At 35.3% G+C, this 18337-nt stretch overlaps 1 protein-coding gene across 1 annotated transcript; it reads left to right on the top strand.

The window, feature by feature from the left end:
- Nucleotides 1-3244: 3244 nt before the first annotated feature.
- Nucleotides 3245-17764, top strand: LOC139899854 (F-box protein At5g07610-like). Its single transcript, XM_071882683.1, has 2 exons — nucleotides 3245-3861; nucleotides 17188-17764. Exons 1-2 carry the CDS (start codon nucleotides 3245-3247, stop codon nucleotides 17762-17764), a joined length of 1194 nt encoding a protein of 397 aa, XP_071738784.1.
- Nucleotides 17765-18337: the final 573 nt, after the last annotated feature.

The following is an 18337-nucleotide window of genomic DNA, read 5'->3' as shown; positions in this document are numbered from 1 at the left end:
AGGTCAAGGTATCATATTTCTATATAGCATAAGGAAGCCTATCAAACAAAGAAAAAAAATTCAATTATGCTATATACTCCGAAGAAATTCCATCTACTATTGATCAAACAATGAAATTTGAAAAATAGAAAAAGGCTATGGAAGAAGAAATTGAAGCACTTAAGAAAAATGACACATGGAAAATGTGTGTTTCCCTCAAGGAAAGAAACCTGTGGGATGTCGATGGGTGTTTACGGTAAAACACAAACCAGATGACACTATTGAAAGATATAAAGTCCGACTAGTTGCTAAGGGATATACTCAGACTTATAGGATAGATTATTCTGAGATATTCTCTCCGGTTGCAAAAATTGATACCATCAGAGTCCTCTTCTATGTTGTTGCAAGATAAGAATGGCCACTTCACGAATTTGACGTGAATAATGTCTTTCTACATGGTGAACTGAAAGAAGAAGTATATATGGAAGTGCCACCAGGATTTACGGGAAGTTTCAAGGATAGGGAAGTCTGTCGACTTAAAAAATCTCAATATGGGCTAAAGAAATTTTCACGAGCTTGGTTTGAGAGATTCACATTATTTATGAAAAATATGATTTTAAATAAAGTAACTCGGATCACACTCTCTTTCTTAAACAAATAAACAAAGAAATAACTTAATCACGTGTTTAATTATTTATGTCGATGACATGATAATTGCGGGAAATCATAAATAAGAAATTTCTAACTTAAAAATAAATTTATTTAAAGAATTTCAAATGAAAGACTTGGGCATACTTAAATACTTCTTGGGGATTGAAGTGTTACGATCCCAACAAGGAATATTGATTTGTCAAAAAAAAATATTCTTGATATTTTTGCAGAGACAAGGATGATCGACTATAAACCAGCCGAGACCCTAATGATCCTAAATCAAAAGCTATACATGGAACATAATGCTGAGCTAACCGATAATGGGCAATACCAAAGAATAGTAGGAAAACTTATCTCGCCCACATCCGACCAGATATAGCACATGCAGTGGGAGTTGTGAGCCAATTCATGCATCAACCACAGGTTCGTCACATAGAAGCTGCAATGAGGATCATTAGATATCTAAAGAAAACATCTGGTCATGGAGTCATATTTAAAAGAAATGGGCATCTAGAAACACAAATATATACAGACGCACGTTGGGTTGGAGACTAGGGAGATAGAAGATCTACATCAAGTTTCTTTACAATTGATGGAGGAAACTTAGTTGCACGGAGAAGCAAAAAGCCGTCTATCTTTCAAGCGCTAAATCAGAGTTCAGAGGGACATCAAAGGGAGTAGCTGAAACATTATGGATCCGAAAGCTTTTAACAGAAATAGGATTCCCTCAAGAAGGAGCTAGTCAAATTTTCTGCGACAACGAAGTAGCCATTGCCATTTCAGAAAATACAGTTCAACGTGACCGAACTAAACATGTTGAAGTTGACAGACATTCTATCCGGGACAAAATTAGATGGAGAATTTATCTCCCGTCCATCAGATCAGAAGATCAACTAGCTGACATTCTCACCGAATCAGTCAACGAAAGATTTTTTTAGTGACGTTCTTGAAAAGTTAAATATTGGAAACCCAATATTCAACTTGAGGGGTAGTATTAGAATAAAGGAACAAAAGCATATTACCATTTTTGGTATTTTGACTTTAGGATCAGAAGAAAGTATTCTTCATCATTTCTATATATAGAATATCACAAGGTAACATATACTGCAACATTCAACGGATACAAAGACACCTCACCCAAATCATCTTTCTTTTTTAATCAAAGTGGTTCCAAAAGTTGTAATGGAACCTAACTCCAATTAGAATTAATTGTTATGTATTTTGTACATATAAGCACACTTTGAAAATGTCAGAAATATCAAGTCAGTGAATAGACACATATCAATACAATTCAATACTTACATTATCAATTTTTATCAGTATGCTGTCATTCAAAGTGGCACCCGGGCTCTTTGAATGAAAATTACGAGTATATATATACCAAGGTTGCAAAAGACGCGAGACAGGGTCGAGACGGTCGGGTCCTAAAAGGGTCGAGACGGTCGAGACGGGGTCGAGACGGAGGTCTAGACGGATGTTGACTAACATTGACTTTTAAATAAAAATGTTATATATTATATATATATTGTACATTACATTATTTCAAACATAAACATTTCACACATGTTTAAATACTTCAACATTTCAAACATAAAAAAAGAAACCCTAAGTAATAGCACAACGTTTAATTTTTTTTTTTATAAAAAAAAAAACTTGAAAAAAATCAGAAAAACCCGTTTTTTCCCGTCTCGGACCGTGTTTGACCGTCTTTTGACCGTTTTTTGGCCGATTTCCATTTTTTCAAACGTTTTATGTATAAACGGGACGGGACACTCCAAAATCCGTCTACACCCCCGTCTACACCCCCGTTTTTTCCGTTTTTTACAATACTGATATATACTACTCCCTTCATCCCAAAAAAACTATTCACCTTTCTAATTCTGTTTGTCCCAAAATTATTGTACATTTCTCTAAATAACTACGGACTATTAAATATCATTAAAGTTTCTATTATGTTCCTTTTAATTTTAGAAATTTAACTTTAATTATATCAATTAATTTATTAGTTATTATTTATAATTTATAACTATATTAAATGAAGGGCAAATTAGACAATATATTATTATATCTTAAATCAAATAAAAAGTCAAACATGACTTTTTTTTTGGGACGGAGGGAATATATATGTATATATTACATATATTTTTTGAACAAATATACTTGCATACTATTATATAATCTATCAGTTTATATATCTATATTTAATCTCTAGTATAAAAAACGAAAAAAAATTGTGGAATGTGATACGGCCCATTTTTTGAAACTGGACCCCACAACTTTCTTCAATTAATTAATTATTAGTATTTCAATTATATAAAATTATATAAAATGGTGAAAGGGTCATAATAGGTAAAAAAAAAAAATCTCTTCATATATAATACGGAGTAGCTAAAAGATGTAACTCGTTAAAGTATCTAAAATAAATTGAAAACAACTTGCGGAGCACTTCCTGCGATTTCGTGTCCATGGTCGATCGAATAAAATAGGATGATCGAAATATCACTTTGTGCCCACGTAACTTATATCACCTGCAGAATTTAAAACCAACATAAACCCTATATATATTTACCGATAGTAACCCTAATTACTAATCCTAATTAATCAACTCGAAGCAATGATGAACACAGAAGCCAAATTCAACCTACCCAACAAATCTGTGGATGGTGATGATGATCGTAATTCCATCGCTGATTACTATAATCATCAATCCGTAGAACTCATCGGTCACAACGTGGACGTTCTTACGAAAATCCTTGTTGGTCTCCCTGCTAAGTCCATCCTTCGTTTCAAATCTGTTTCAAAACAATGGTTGTCCCTTTTGACTCACCCTCGTTTCACTTTCACGTTTGACAAACTTTCCAGGTCTTCAGGTCTTTATTATCATGAATTGCATGTTTCCTTTGATGTTACAAGTCCAACCACACCGCCTTTTCGTTCTCTTGATTCCTGTTCTGATACTGATATCAGAATTGTGCAATCTTGTAATGGATTACTACTTTGCCGGTACGATAAATACCATGAATGTAATGGTTACTACTACGTTTTCAATCCCACCACAAAGAAATTTGCATCAATCCCGCCTGTTATTGGAAGTCCAGATGCTGAAATTTTAATCCGTTTTATGGGCCTGGCCTACCATCCAACCGAGTGTGTTCATTATAAACTTGTATGCATTCTTCGTGCAGGACATAGTAAGCTTGATCAAGGGTATGATGAGGATATGAATAGAATGTACAAGATTCAAATATATTATTTGTAGGATTAATGTGCAAGGTACAACATATAACTATATGGTCAACTTCATTTGAGCCTTCGGGGTCACACACATATACACCAAGACGTCAAATAAAATATATATATATGATGTATATATATTACTCAAGTAACAAAATAGTAAATCGAAATTAATTCATTTACTATTCATATGAATAGTAAATGAAACGAAATTAATTAATTTACTATTCACATGAAAGCGACATGATAGAAATTATTAATTATAAGTTACATAACATACCCCTGAAGTATTTGAGAAATACGACTTTATGATATTACATCCGATATAGAAATCGAATACAATATCCTATCTTTGATTCTTTTAAAAGGTAAAAGATTCACGGGTTAATATAGTGACTATAATTCAATAAAAAAGGTTCACGGGTGTTTTCTAAAAAGTACTATATATTCCTCTCTTTTGCAAATGTGGATTGAGATTATTCCATTTTTTGGTCGACACATATAGAGAGAGAGAGAGAAAGACTTTTAATTTATGTGATAACACTCAAACTTGAATTGAAGTACCTTTTAAGTGACTGATCTCAAATTCAAGCGAAACGGTTTTCAAGTACTCCATTAAAGATTTATTATAATAATTTGATTATTATAATAAATTACTTGGGTTTGGACTAGCATCCATTGGCGTTGTCTGAAAGTGTAGTGTGGACTATCCAAAGAGACGGTCATACTTTTGATCGTAGGTTTCTCTCCGTCTCGTCAATTTCTCCAAGAAAGGTATATCGTTAACTCCTCTTTTGTTTTATATTCATGACAATTATTATGGTGTAACTGGATCTTTGGGATCGTTAATCATGTGCTTGTTTTATTAAATTTAAATATATGAATATTTAATTTTGTAAATGGTTTATAAATATAATAATTTGATTATTATTTTAACTATCCGCTGCGTTAATCTGATTTAAAAGTACACACGATTTTTCAACAGTGGTATCCGAGCCGCTTTTACACCATCTTAATTGTCGCGTGATTTTCTTTAGATTTAGCTTTGTGGTGAATTGGTAAAAGTCGAAACCTTTTTAGTTTTTAAAGTCAACACGGTTGATTTAGACTTAACCTTATGACGCACAAATATGATTGAAAGAATATCACTATTTTAAATTGTAGATTTAATTATTATGGCTTGAATATTTATTATAATTGTTGATTGTCATATTCCATGGTTATACACATGCATTATAACCATAGACAAGCCCTATATATGTTTTAATAATGTAGTTATTAAAATTGTGATTGCATACATAGCCCGTAATGCCCCGACCTATGTGTTTGATTATATGTGATTGCTGTGATTGTTGATTACGGCAATATTATGTCATGTTGATTATTTATTTTATTAGAAAGGTCATTTTGAAGCCAAAGTTGTATTATATTTATTTTACATTTTCATAGTATTGTATTTAAGTTTATTCTAAACTGTAAAAGTATTAGATTAGTTGTACTTTTCAATTTTAAATAAATGTAATAAGATGAAGATTAAAGATAAAGATGCAACGTGGATTTTGACTTAGAAGATGGCGAACAGGTCAAGTTGACAACGATGACGTTTGTCAGGTTTCACTTGATTCTTGAATTAAGTGGGAGCTACGATATTACCCTTAGTTTTACCTCTTGATCTCATGTCGGCTCATTGGATCAAGCATAGGATTTTTGAGCTAGGCTATGTGTGTGTGATGCATGATTGTGTTTTATTTTACGCATTTATATTTAAATGTTGATTATAATATACGCTAAATGTTTTTGATGAAAACATTAAATAAAACCGGTAACGAGTTTCAAATATTAAAATTGATGATTTTAAAAAAAAAGTTAAACTCTAACGAGTTTAAAGTTAAATAATTTTGAGACTTAAATTACATATGTTTTTATGGAAACATTAAATAAAACTCTAAACGAGTTTCATAGATTAAAATTGATGATTTTAAAATAAGTTAAACTTTAACGAGTTTAATGTTAAATAATTTTGAAAGTCAAATAATATATATGGACGACATCTTTTAAAACTGTTTTAAAACGATACATGTTTGTGTATTTGTTATTTTTATATCCTATAAATTAAATAACAAATTAGATCACAAACATAATCGACATATACAATTGGAAAAAAAAATTAACTAATAGTGTAGCGAATCTCGTGTGCATGCATTATTCGTTGACATAAACTTTTTCCAAAATACCCGTCAAATTTAAGTCATGCCATCCAATAAGCTTGCAAACACTCCTCGTTATTTTTCTGATATAGTGATACTAGGCTGAATTATAGCCATGAGGTGGATTTTTCGATCTAGTGAGACTAGCGTGAATTTTCACTGTTTCCAAATTAGACGACTTAATCGTATTCACGGTGAGACATGAGTTCGAGACAATGATGGGACAAACATGCCATTAGATAATAGTGGTTTGTTGGACTACATATATCTCTAGGTCTCATAAAGATCTAAGAGTTGTACTTGTAATGCAATTGGTACTCGCTACCTACCAATAGACTCCATAACTGCTAGCTGATCAACATATGTGGCTATGAAACCTCTATGTGGATCTTAGGCTTTCGTAAATTAATTGTTTTTGAAAAAATATTATAAAAAAAACTTGGGTAGTTAATTTATTAAAGCTCAATATCAAAAATACTAAATTGAATCTTATATCTGTTGTAGATGTCAAATAATCAAAACGTAAACCAAAACACACTTCCTTCTTTGTTGGAGAAGGATAAACTCAATGTCCAAACTTCCTAGACTGGCACTGCAACCTGAGAATTGTTCTCAAGCATAATTGAAAGTTGAATAAAGTTTAGAACCCATATCCTTTCTTCATGTTGTGGCAGTTGTTGCTGCTTATCAAAATGATTATCGAATGTTGTTCAATGATCAGGAAGAAATAGGATTGAAGGGTGAAAAAGAATAAGCCGAATACTTTGTGGAAGGAAAATGACAAATCATTTGCTAGGAAAAATATTCCACCTTCCAAGAAGGAACCAACAAAAGACGCCGAATGTTTTCATTGTGGAAAGGTTGGCAATTGGAGAAGGAAGTTGTCCTATCTTCCAACCTGAGCTGAGAAAAGGCAACGCTGGTGAGACTAACAAATCAGGTATATTCCATATATAGTTATATACTTCTTCTAGTGATTCATAGATCTTTGTTAACTAGTTGTGGCCTTCACACCTGTAACAATATGAAGGAAATGAGAAGAAGTAATAGACTAAAGAAAGACACACTGGATTTGCAAGTAGGCAAAGGGGATCAAGCTTTTGTTAAAGCTATTGGTACCTCTGAACTTACTTCTCTAAGTGGTCTTATTGTTTTGTTGGAACAATAGTATTATGCTCTCAATACTGCGAGCGACATAGTTTGAAAGATGTTAGTTTTGAACTTGCATTTATATACTTAGGCATTTCAGTTTCTAAGGATAATATATTTATCTTAATACCTATCCACATGATGGTATTTTTGAAATTGATATGCATAGTGTAATTTCAAATGAGAATTCTGTGTATACCTACATCGCCAAAGTCTTCAAGCAAGACTTGAATAAGACCTATCTATGACATTGTTATATTGGTCATATAAATAAACAATGCATTTTAAAACTCCAATCTAATGGACTTTTGGAATCAATTGACTCTGAGTCATTTGATGTATGCGAGTCATGTTTATGTGAAAAGATGACAAATTGCTTCTTTCTTCGATTTAGGTAAAAGAGCTAAAGATCTTTTAGGACTAATACATACTGTTGTATGTAGCCCTTTAAGAACAATGTATAGATTTAGTGAATTTTACTTCATTACATTTACTGATGAGTACAGTAGCTATGATTATGTTCACTTGCTGAAACATAAACATAAAGCTATTTTAACATTCAAAAGTATTCCAAAATGAAGTAGATAATCAGCTTGGAAAGACTATTAAAGCACTTCGCTCCGATGGAGTAAGTAAGTTTATGAGTCAAGAGTTTTTTGGACCACCTAAAGAATTGTGGGATTGTCTCATAGTTCATTTTACCTTACACACCACAACACGATGGTGTGTCTGAGTAAGAGGAATCGAACTTTACTTGATATAGTTTGATTTATGATGAGTCTGATTTCTCTACTACCGTCTTTTAGGGATATGCATGAGAGTCTGCTGCAGGCATACTCAATGTGATTCTAACTATGAAGGTAGAAAAGACACCATATGAGTTATGGCATGGGAAGAATCCCAAGTTGTCTTATCTGAAAGTCTGGGGATGTAAAGCATACGTGAAGCATGACACTTCAAACAAATTAGAACCCAGAACTATCTAATGTTACTTTGTACGATACATAAAGGAAACAATGGGTTACTACTTTTACTACCAAGCTGAAGACAACGTGTTTTCTGCTCGGTCTGCTGAATTTCTGGAAAGAGATCTTCTCTTACAAAAAGTCAGTGGGAGTAAAGTAGATCTTGAAGAAATTCAAGTACTTTAAAGTAACATACCTTCAGTAAGCACTAGCAATCCACACGTTGAAACTGAGCGCACGGTTGGTGAGCCAGAACGTGTTACACCTGCACTTTATAGATCTAGTAGAACTCATCAGCTTATGAGGTTTAATTATCTGATTAATTCAGATAAACCTCAACTAAGGGATTATGATGAACCCTCTAGCTGCGTGAGGCCATATCAGATCCTGAATCTAAAAATGACTAGATTCTATGAATACAGATATGCAGCCCATGAAGGATAATCAAGTATGAGACTTGATTGATCTTCTACCCAATTGTAAGACAATGAGGTAAAAATGGGTCTTCAAAGGAAGACTGATATGGACGGTAATGTAAACACTTTTAAAGCTCGATTGGTGACAAAAGGTTATGATGAAAGTTTTTCACCAGTCACGAGCCTTAAACAATTAGGATACTTATTACCATGGTTACCTTTCATGATAATAAAATATGGCTAATGAATGTCAAAACCGCTTTCCTAAATGGCGACCTAAGCGAGGACGTATATATGGTTCAGCCGGAAGGGTTTATGAATCCTAAGCATCCTAATAAAGTATGCAAGCTTCTAAAATCCATTTATGGATAAAAGCAAGCATCCAGGAGCTAGAATCTTAAGTTTAATGAGAAAATCAAAGTGTTTAATTTTTCTCAAAACCAAGATAAGCCCTGAGTTTACATTAGAGCTAGTGGGAGCAGAGTAGTCTTCTTGATCTTATATGTTGATGACATATTACTTATTAGAAATAACATTCCAATTTGCAAGATGTCAAGTCTTGGCTTGGAAAATGTATTTCCATAAACGATCTTGATGAAGCTACTTATATTATTGGAATGAGGATCTATACAATAGATCTAATTGGCTTATTGGTTTGAATCAAAGTACATACATTATCTCGCAGAGATTTAGCATGCAAAACTCCAAGCATGGAGCTTTGCTAATGCAAAAGGGCATAACCGTGAGAAAGTTTCAAAAGTCCTATCACAGCAGATGAGATGAGACAAATGAAATGTATCACATATGCTTCGGCTATATAATCCATTATGTATGCCATGATATGTACTATGCTCGATGTTTCATTAGTTTTGAGTTTGACGAGTCATTGTCAACATAATCCAGATGAAGTATATTGGATTGTTGTTAAGAATATTCTTTAGTATTTGCAGAGTACTAATGATATGTTCTTGGTTTACGGTGGTTTGGAAGAAGAGTTAAGTATTAAGTTTTATACTGATTCTAGTTTCCAAACTGATCAAGACGATTCTCGATCCAGTCACGTTGTTTCTTTGTCATGATGGGCAAGACAGTTGATTGGAAGAGCTCTAGGCAGAGCACTATTGAACAATCTACAACAAAATAGAATACATTGTTGACTGAGAAGCTACTCAGAAAGCTGTCTGAATAAGGAAGTTTGTTGTTATACTCAGAGTAGTACACAACATTTAATCTTCTATAATATGTACTGTGATAGTTCGAGTGTTAATATACTTTTGAAAGAATCACATGTACATTTAAGTATCTGGCACATTCTTTAAAAGTTTGACTACATTTCATTAAGTCGTTAATGTAACGACCCGACCAAATCGTCATTGACGGCGCCGCTAACTGAGGTCCCGTTACGTGGTCGTAGTCCCTATATGAGACTCGTTTGACCAAAATTATGTCGCATTCATTTGAAAAGTACAAGACTTACAAAGTTTAGTTTAACAACGGATCGACAACAAGTTTAAGTTTACAAAAGTAGTAAAGTATGATTGAAATAACTCGCGACATAATTAGTTTAAAATCACAGTTGCTATAAATAGCGTAAGTAAGTAGACAAAAGTTTGAATCCAAAAGTGCTATCCCTAGCGTATGCATGCATGGTAGACTCCAATCAAGTAATCAAAGAGTGCGGAAGCATGTATCAAGTAGCCATGTATAAACCTGAGAAAACATAGAAGAATCTGTCAACGCAAAAACGTTGGTGAAATCATAGGTTTAAGTAAGTGAGTAAAGGTAAAGTAAGTCGAACCACAAGATTTGCAAAGTTGAAATAATAGTAATACATTCTAAAGTTAATATTCACGAGCACCCAATTATCAAAGCTTAACATTCCGTCCGTTGAATACCCCAGTAATTAGTGCTAGAACAAACACTGTTTCCCGAAAATATATTTCACCCGTAGACGGTAGCGAACCGTCAAAGATGAGGGTTGTCAAACCCATATGGCCATATAACATAAGTTCTCGCTTACACCATCTGATGTAACTAATGATAATCGGATTGAGGATTTTCGTTCTAAACTCGTATGTAGAATGTTTGTTTTCCCGTTCTTGTGTTCACTTAGTTCAAAAGAATCGTTTATGTTTTCTCATCCCAAAAGTAAGTTCAAAAGAGTAAAAAGTGGGACTATGATCTCACCTTGAGTGCAAGAGTTAATAAAGTACTTCGACAAGTACACGCGTGCAAAGACAAAGCTAGTCTTGACCTAAACATATAGGTTATATCAATAACGATAGTCACGAAGGGTCAAAGATGTTCAATTAGTCCTATGGCTCGTTACGACTCGATTAATATAGCACGTGGATCAATTTGTCAAGTTTCATGCACGATACAAGTAATTAAGCACGTTAGAACGATCGTATAATTGTTTGGTTAAGTTTGACTAAAAGTCAAACTTGGTCAAAGTCAAGGTCAACGGGGTCGGGTCGGGTATCCGACAATTTTTCCATGATGAGAAATCATTTATGAGCAGAATGGCCAAGTTTCATGTTAATCGGAGTTACGGTTAAGCGGGAAACATTTTGTGAAAGGAAAAATAAAAACTAAAATGAGCTGGGCATATGCGCGGCGCGCTATGGGTTGCGCGGCGCGCACCCAAGTGTAAATCCTGGTCAGAACCTAACCACAAAGGCAAACATCTGGGATTTCTAATTCTGCGCGGCGCGCGGGTGTATGCGCGGCGCGCAATACCTGGGAAACATGCAGTTTGCAGAAAAATGGTCCAAGTCACGAACCAAAATACAATTTAACACATCTCATGCACAGAAAACACTTAGAACATGTATCTTATACCATCGGAAAGGTATTTTGACAAGGAAAACATCTAAATGCATTTCATCAATCAAACTTCCACTTACAACAACCAAAAACCGCAATTAAACATTCATAATCAAAGTTCAAGTTCCAAAAACGCATTTTATGATTCGGGCAACCAATTTACATGTATGTTATGTCGTTTCGAAGGTAATCAAACACACATTGCAACAAAACACTTAACAACAATATCTCATAGCATTTGACGCATCAAAAGTTCATGTAAAGCTCATCAAACCCTAATCCAAGTTCACAAAATCATTAATCATGTTCTTGGAGTTTCCTTAATCAACCTATACATCAAAACGAAGCTAATGATACTAGTAACACTTTTAAAACTTGCACTTTAACAATCTAACAACATTTGATCATCCAAAATCAAGGATTTAGCAAGTAATTTTCATATTGAACTAGTTACACCAAAAACAACGAATCGAGCATACAAATTACATGCACGACATCACAATGAGCCATAGACACTAATTAACAACTTTATAACTCAAAAATCTCAAGAACACATAAAATTAGTGATTTTAGAAAGTTACCCAAATGAGATGAAGTTGGTATCAAATTGAAGAGGATGAAGAGAGGATTCCAAATATGTATTTTGTTTTGAAGTTTGCTTCCAATCCCGAATTTAGATGATGATTTTATGAAGTTGGGGTTTGTGTTCAAAAATGGGAAGTAGAGAGAAAGAGGAAGAAATGTGGAAAGTGTTGGTGAAAATGAATGGGTGAGATGGGGTTTGACTAGTTGACCTAGTCACTAGTTTGGCCCCTTTGCAACTTTGGTCCCTCGGGTTTCAAAGCGGGTGCGGAATTAACCAACGAATATTTTAAAACGCTCGAGTAAACGGGTGGTGTTATAATTAAATAGCGGGAATATTATGAGCGTTACTCAACGGAACTATTAATTTAAATACGAAAGATTTTATATATATAAAAAAAAAGACGGTGTTAAAATAAATTTAACGGAAAAACGCGGGATGTTACATTATCCACGCCTCAAAAGAAATTTCGTCCCGAAATTTAGTTGGAAGTAGTAGTCGTTGAATCTTCCTCGAGATCTTGTGTTGCCAATTCTACGAATGAGGGAGAAGTACGTCCTAGGGTAATTCAACGAACTTGACGGTCGGGATCATATGTTGTTTACGGTTTGGTTTCATGATTCATGGTTTCAACCGGTCCTCCCAGGAAGTGAAGTGTACCATCGATAGTAATCTCATCGAAAGGAATAACAAGTTCTTGTTTCGCAATACACGTCCTTAAGTTGACACATCGAATGTAGGATAAACGGAGACTCAAAATGAGCCGGAAAATCCAAACGGCTAGCAACGGGTCCAAAACGCCCCAAGATTTCAAAAGGGTTAAAATATCACGGATTTAGCTTTCTATGTTTCCCGAAACGGGTTACACCTCCTCAAAGTGCGACTTTTAACGTGACGCGGTTTCCCATGGAATTCGAAAGGTTTACGTGTAACATCGGCATAGCTCCTGGTGATCACGAGTCGCGTTGGGTCTTGCTTGAATATGAATAAATCCTCTCGATTGCTCATGAATAAGCTCGGCCCCGGTGAATTGATCATCGTTTACTTGGTTTCGACAAAAAGGAGGATGACGTTTCCGGTCACATGTGGTTTCAAAAGGTGTGACGTTAAAACTCGAATGAAGATCATTGTAGTACGAGGATTAAGCTAAAGGAAAATACTTTTCTCAAGTAAATTTGAAGTTAGTAATACAAATTCGTATTACGGTTTCCAAGGTTTGAATCATATGTTTGCTTGGTCCGTCGGTTTGTGGATGATACGCGGTACCCATGTTTAAACGTGGTCCCGAGGCTTTTTGTGAGGCACTCCGAAGTCTAGAAATGAAACGAGGATCTCGATCCGAAACAAAGTACATTCCGTAAGGTATATTTGAACAAGTTTGTTAGGACAAGTTTCTCAAGAAAATTCGCGTCGCGGAAGATTTATCGGTTTCCAAATACGTTCGTCGGGGCAAGTTCTCATCGGTTTCTGAAAAAAAACGTTCGTCGGGACTATTCACCCTCGAGGTGAATACTAGTATAACGTGGAGAGTCTCTCCCTCCATTGAGAGTTTAGAGTAAAGATTTCCTGAACCGGAAGTACGAGTGTGATGAGGGAGAAGTTTCCGCCTCGGTGCGAGCATAACGAGTAAATCGTAATTAGTCAATAAGACTGTGCGAGGACGAGATAGTATACACGTGTAACATACGGTTGAAGTCGAGAGGAATCGGTAATTCATTCGGAAGCATAAGTATAGTTCGACCAAAGTCGAAGGGGTGTCCCCGGTATGGTTGTTATCAATATTCTTGGAGTTTTCAGATGTCCAAACATGAAAGGATGAAGTCATGTACATGGCACATGGTGGTGTTTAGGTTGATCGAGTCTAACCACCATCACGCGTCACTAGAACTTTGGTATGTCTTACCGTAATATAACTACGTTGATCGAGTGTAGTTATATTACGCTAACTCATACCTCCATTCCCACATCACTCCATAGATTCAAGTTCGTGTCATCGCGAAAGTCTAAAATGAACAAAATGTAACGACGTCTCAAACGTGACTCGTATCAAATCGAAAGATTTTTGTGCAACTCTGAAGATGCGTTCCCCGAGGGAAGTGTATAGATGATTGTTCACGTCAATGTGGTTCGAGTCAAACAATAGTGTATTTAGGTATGAAAAGAGTAACGAGTCATGATAACGAGTAGTACGCAACCGTAGCGATAAATAGTGATGAGGATACTCATCTAGAGTAGTGACGGTGACTTTACGATACTCATGGATAGTAAGATGAGACGGGGTGAATAACAACCAAGGAGTCCGAGTTCCCGAACCAAAGTGGCGGGATACGAGTTCGTATGATGAAAGTTGGGTATCATTAAAATTTTTCCTATGAATGATTCAAGTATAATGCACAGGTAGTCAAGTAAGTGCTATCTATAGCAAATGTATGTCAGAATGCAATGTCTACTATCCGGTTGTAGTCTAGACTCACTAATGCGTCCTAACGACTCTGTTAGACACACTAATGCACGTCCTAGTTCCCTACGACCAACGCTCTGATACCACTTGTAACGACCCGACCAAATCGTCATTGACGGCGCCGCTAACTGAGGTCCCGTTACGTGGTCGTAGTCCCTATATGAGACTCGTTTGACCAAAATTATGTTGCATTCATTTGAAAAGTACAAGACTTACAAAGTTTAGTTTAACAACGGATCGACAACAAGTTTAAGTTTACAAAAGTAGTAAAGTATGATTGAAATAACTCGCAACATAATTAGTTTAAAATCACAGTTGCTATAAATAGCGTAAGTAAGTAGACAAAAGTTTGAATCCAAAAGTGCTATCCCTAGCGTATGCATGCATGGTAGACTCCAATCAAGTAATCAAAGAGTGCGGAAGCATGTATCAAGTAGCCATGTATAAACCTGAGAAAACATAGAAGAATCTGTCAACGCAAAAACGTTGGTGAAATCATAGGTTTAAGTAAGTGAGTAAAGGTAAAGTAAGTCGAACCACAAGATTTGCAAAGTTGAAATAATAGTAATACATTCTAAAGTTAATATTCACGAGCACCCAATTATCAAAGCTTAACATTCCGTCCGTTGAATACCCCAGTAATTAGTGCTAGAACAAACACTGTTTCCCGAAAATATATTTCACCCGTAGACGGTAGCGAACCGTCAAAGATGAGGGTTGTCAAACCCATATGGCCATATAACATAAGTTCTCGCTTACACCATCTGATGTAACTAATGATAATCGGATTGAGGATTTTCGTTCTAAACTCGTATGTAGAATGTTTGTTTTCCCGTTCTTGTGTTCACTTAGTTCAAAAGAATCGTTTATGTTTTCTCATCCCAAAAGTAAGTTCAAAAGAGTAAAAAGTGGGACTATGATCTCACCTTGAGTGCAAGAGTTAATAAAGTACTTCGACAAGTACACGCGTGCAAAGACAAAGCTAGTCTTGACCTAAACATATAGGTTATATCAATAACGATAGTCACGAAGGGTCAAAGATGTTCAATTAGTCCTATGGCTCGTTACGACTCGATTAATATAGCACGTGGATCAATTTGTCAAGTTTCATGCACGATACAAGTAATTAAGCACGTTAGAACGATCGTATAATTGTTTGGTTAAGTTTGACTAAAAGTCAAACTTGGTCAAAGTCAAGGTCAACGGGGTCGGGTCGGGTATCCGACAATTTTCCCATGATGAGAAATCATTTATGAGCAGAATGGCCAAGTTTCATGTTAATCGGAGTTACGGTTAAGCGGGAAACATTTTGTGAAAGGAAAAATAAAAACTAAAATGAGCTGGGCATATGCGCGGCGCGCTATGGGTTGCGCGGCGCGCACCCAAGTGTAAATCCTGGTCAGAACCTAACCACGAAGGCAAACATCTGGGATTTCTAATTCTGCGCGGCGCGCGGGTATATGCGCGGCGCGCAATACCTGGGAAACATGCAGTTTGCAGAAAAATGGTCCAAGTCACGAACCAAAATACAATTTAACACATCTCATGCACCGAAAACACTTAGAACATGTATCTTATACCATCGGAAAGGTATTTTGACAAGGAAAACATCTAAACGCATTTCATCAATCAAACTTCCACTTACAACAACCAAAAACCGCAATTAAACATTCATAATCAAAGTTCAAGTTCCAAAAACGCATTTTATGATTCGGGCAACCAATTTACATGTATGTTATGCCGTTTCGAAGGTAATCAAACACACATTGCAACAAAACACTTAACAACAATATCTCATAGCATTTGACGCATCAAAAGTTCATGTAAAGCTCATCAAACCCTAATCCAAGTTCACAAAATCATTAATCATGTTCTTGGAGTTTCCTTAATCAACCTATACATCAAAACGAAGCTAATGATACTAGTAACACTTTTAAAACTTGCACTTTAACAATCTAACAACATTTGATCATCCAAAATCAAGGATTTAGCAAGTAATTTTCATATTGAACTAGTTACACCAAAAACAACGAATCGAGCATACAAATTACATACACGACATCACAATGAACCATAGACACTAATTAACAACTTTATAACTCAAAAATCTCAAGAACACATAAAATTAGTGATTTTAGAAAGTTACCCAAATGAGATGAAGTTGGTATCAAATTGAAGAGGATGAAGAGAGGATTCCAAATATGTATTTTGTTTTGAAGTTTGCTTCCAATCCCGAATTTAGATGATGATTTTATGAAGTTGGGGTTTGTGTTCAAAAATGGGAAGTAGAGAGAAAGAGGAAGAAATGTGGAAAGTGTTGGTGAAAATGAATGGGTGAGATGGGGTTTGACTAGTTGACCTAGTCACTAGTTTGGCCCCTTTGCAACTTTGGTCCCTCGGGTTTCAAAGCGGGTGCGGAATTAACCAACGAAAGGTATATCGTTAAATCCTCTTTTGTTTTATATTCATGACAATTATTATGGTGTAACTGGATCTTTGGGATCGTTAATCATGTGCATGTTTTATTAAATTTAAATGTAAGAATATTTAATTTTGTAAATGGTTTATAAATATAATAATTTAATTATTATTTTAACTATCCGCTGCGTTAATCTGATTTAAAAGTACACACGATTTTCCAACATTATTCCCATACAGGTGAATGGAAAAAACTAAAAAAACAAACTTTCACTCCCCGTGGTTATACTCAATTCAGATATGGAGTTTATTGGAATGGAGCCTTTCACTGGGCACCCTATTGTCGTAACCCGATGTACTTGAGGTTGGATTCTGAACAGCTACAAGACTTTCCATTGCCATCCACATTGCCGGTACTGAGGTATGGTTATTGCAGGAAGAGGCCACTTTACTTTGGGGAATCTCATGGCCATCTACATCTAGTCGATACCATTGATGAAAATAACCCTTCAAGTTTGAATGTGTATGAAATGTTGAAAGATCACTCCGGATGGTTTATCAAGTACCAACTGGACTTTCATGAACTTTTTGCCACTTACCCGAACATGACCCTTACTTATAGGATGTTCTATGGTGATAAATTTGAATTCATAGTCTTAGATGTGATTAGAGGTGAAGAAGACGAAGATACGTTCATGGTGGTGAAAGTTGTAGATAATATCAAGAGGTACAATATTCTTGACAAAAGTTTCAAACAGTTATGTGAAATTCCTGATAATATTGAGGAAGTTAAGAAATATTTCTCAAAAGCATTCAGCAAAACGTTTCATCGTTGTGTTGGTCATCGTTATATCGAGAAAATAGGTTCTTTCTAACACAAGTGACGTCTGGATATGTGTTCTGATCCAAACTCAATATGTGATATTAAATTTGACTGCTTGATTAAATATGACAATGTTTTGTGATGGGAGTCTTTATGCTCGTTTCATCTTTTCGTAGTTTAATTACTTCTTGTAGACGCTGGGAGAGGATCTTAGAATCAACCTAACACGATCTAGAGGAGGAATAACACTAGAACGAGCTTAAACGAATATCTATGGGTTTTCAGGTTCGTGCGAGTCAAACCAAGATTAGATCTTGATAAACACGAAGCCTAGACTGACATTCTGTGGTATTTGGACATGAAGATTGAGTGAAAAACCGGACATGGAACTGTTTGTTTGTGTGTGAAAAAGTGTGCAGAGTCATTAACCAAATTAGTGGAGATTAACTTGGCTTAAATATCCCAGATCGTATGTCGGTCGACAGTGGATGACAGTCGGTCGACTGACTATATCAGTCGGTCGACTGTCGAGTAATATTACATATTACATTTAAACGTTTACAAATATAAAGTAACAAATCGACAATCAACGTTTAACAATATTACAGGTTACTACATGATCGAA

This window comes from Rutidosis leptorrhynchoides, chromosome 3, assembly GCF_046630445.1.
Source record: "Rutidosis leptorrhynchoides isolate AG116_Rl617_1_P2 chromosome 3, CSIRO_AGI_Rlap_v1, whole genome shotgun sequence".
Classification (NCBI taxonomy): domain Eukaryota; kingdom Viridiplantae; phylum Streptophyta; class Magnoliopsida; order Asterales; family Asteraceae; genus Rutidosis; species Rutidosis leptorrhynchoides.
Note: the sequence above shows the minus strand (reverse complement) of the source record. Positions and strands in the feature narration are given on the sequence as shown.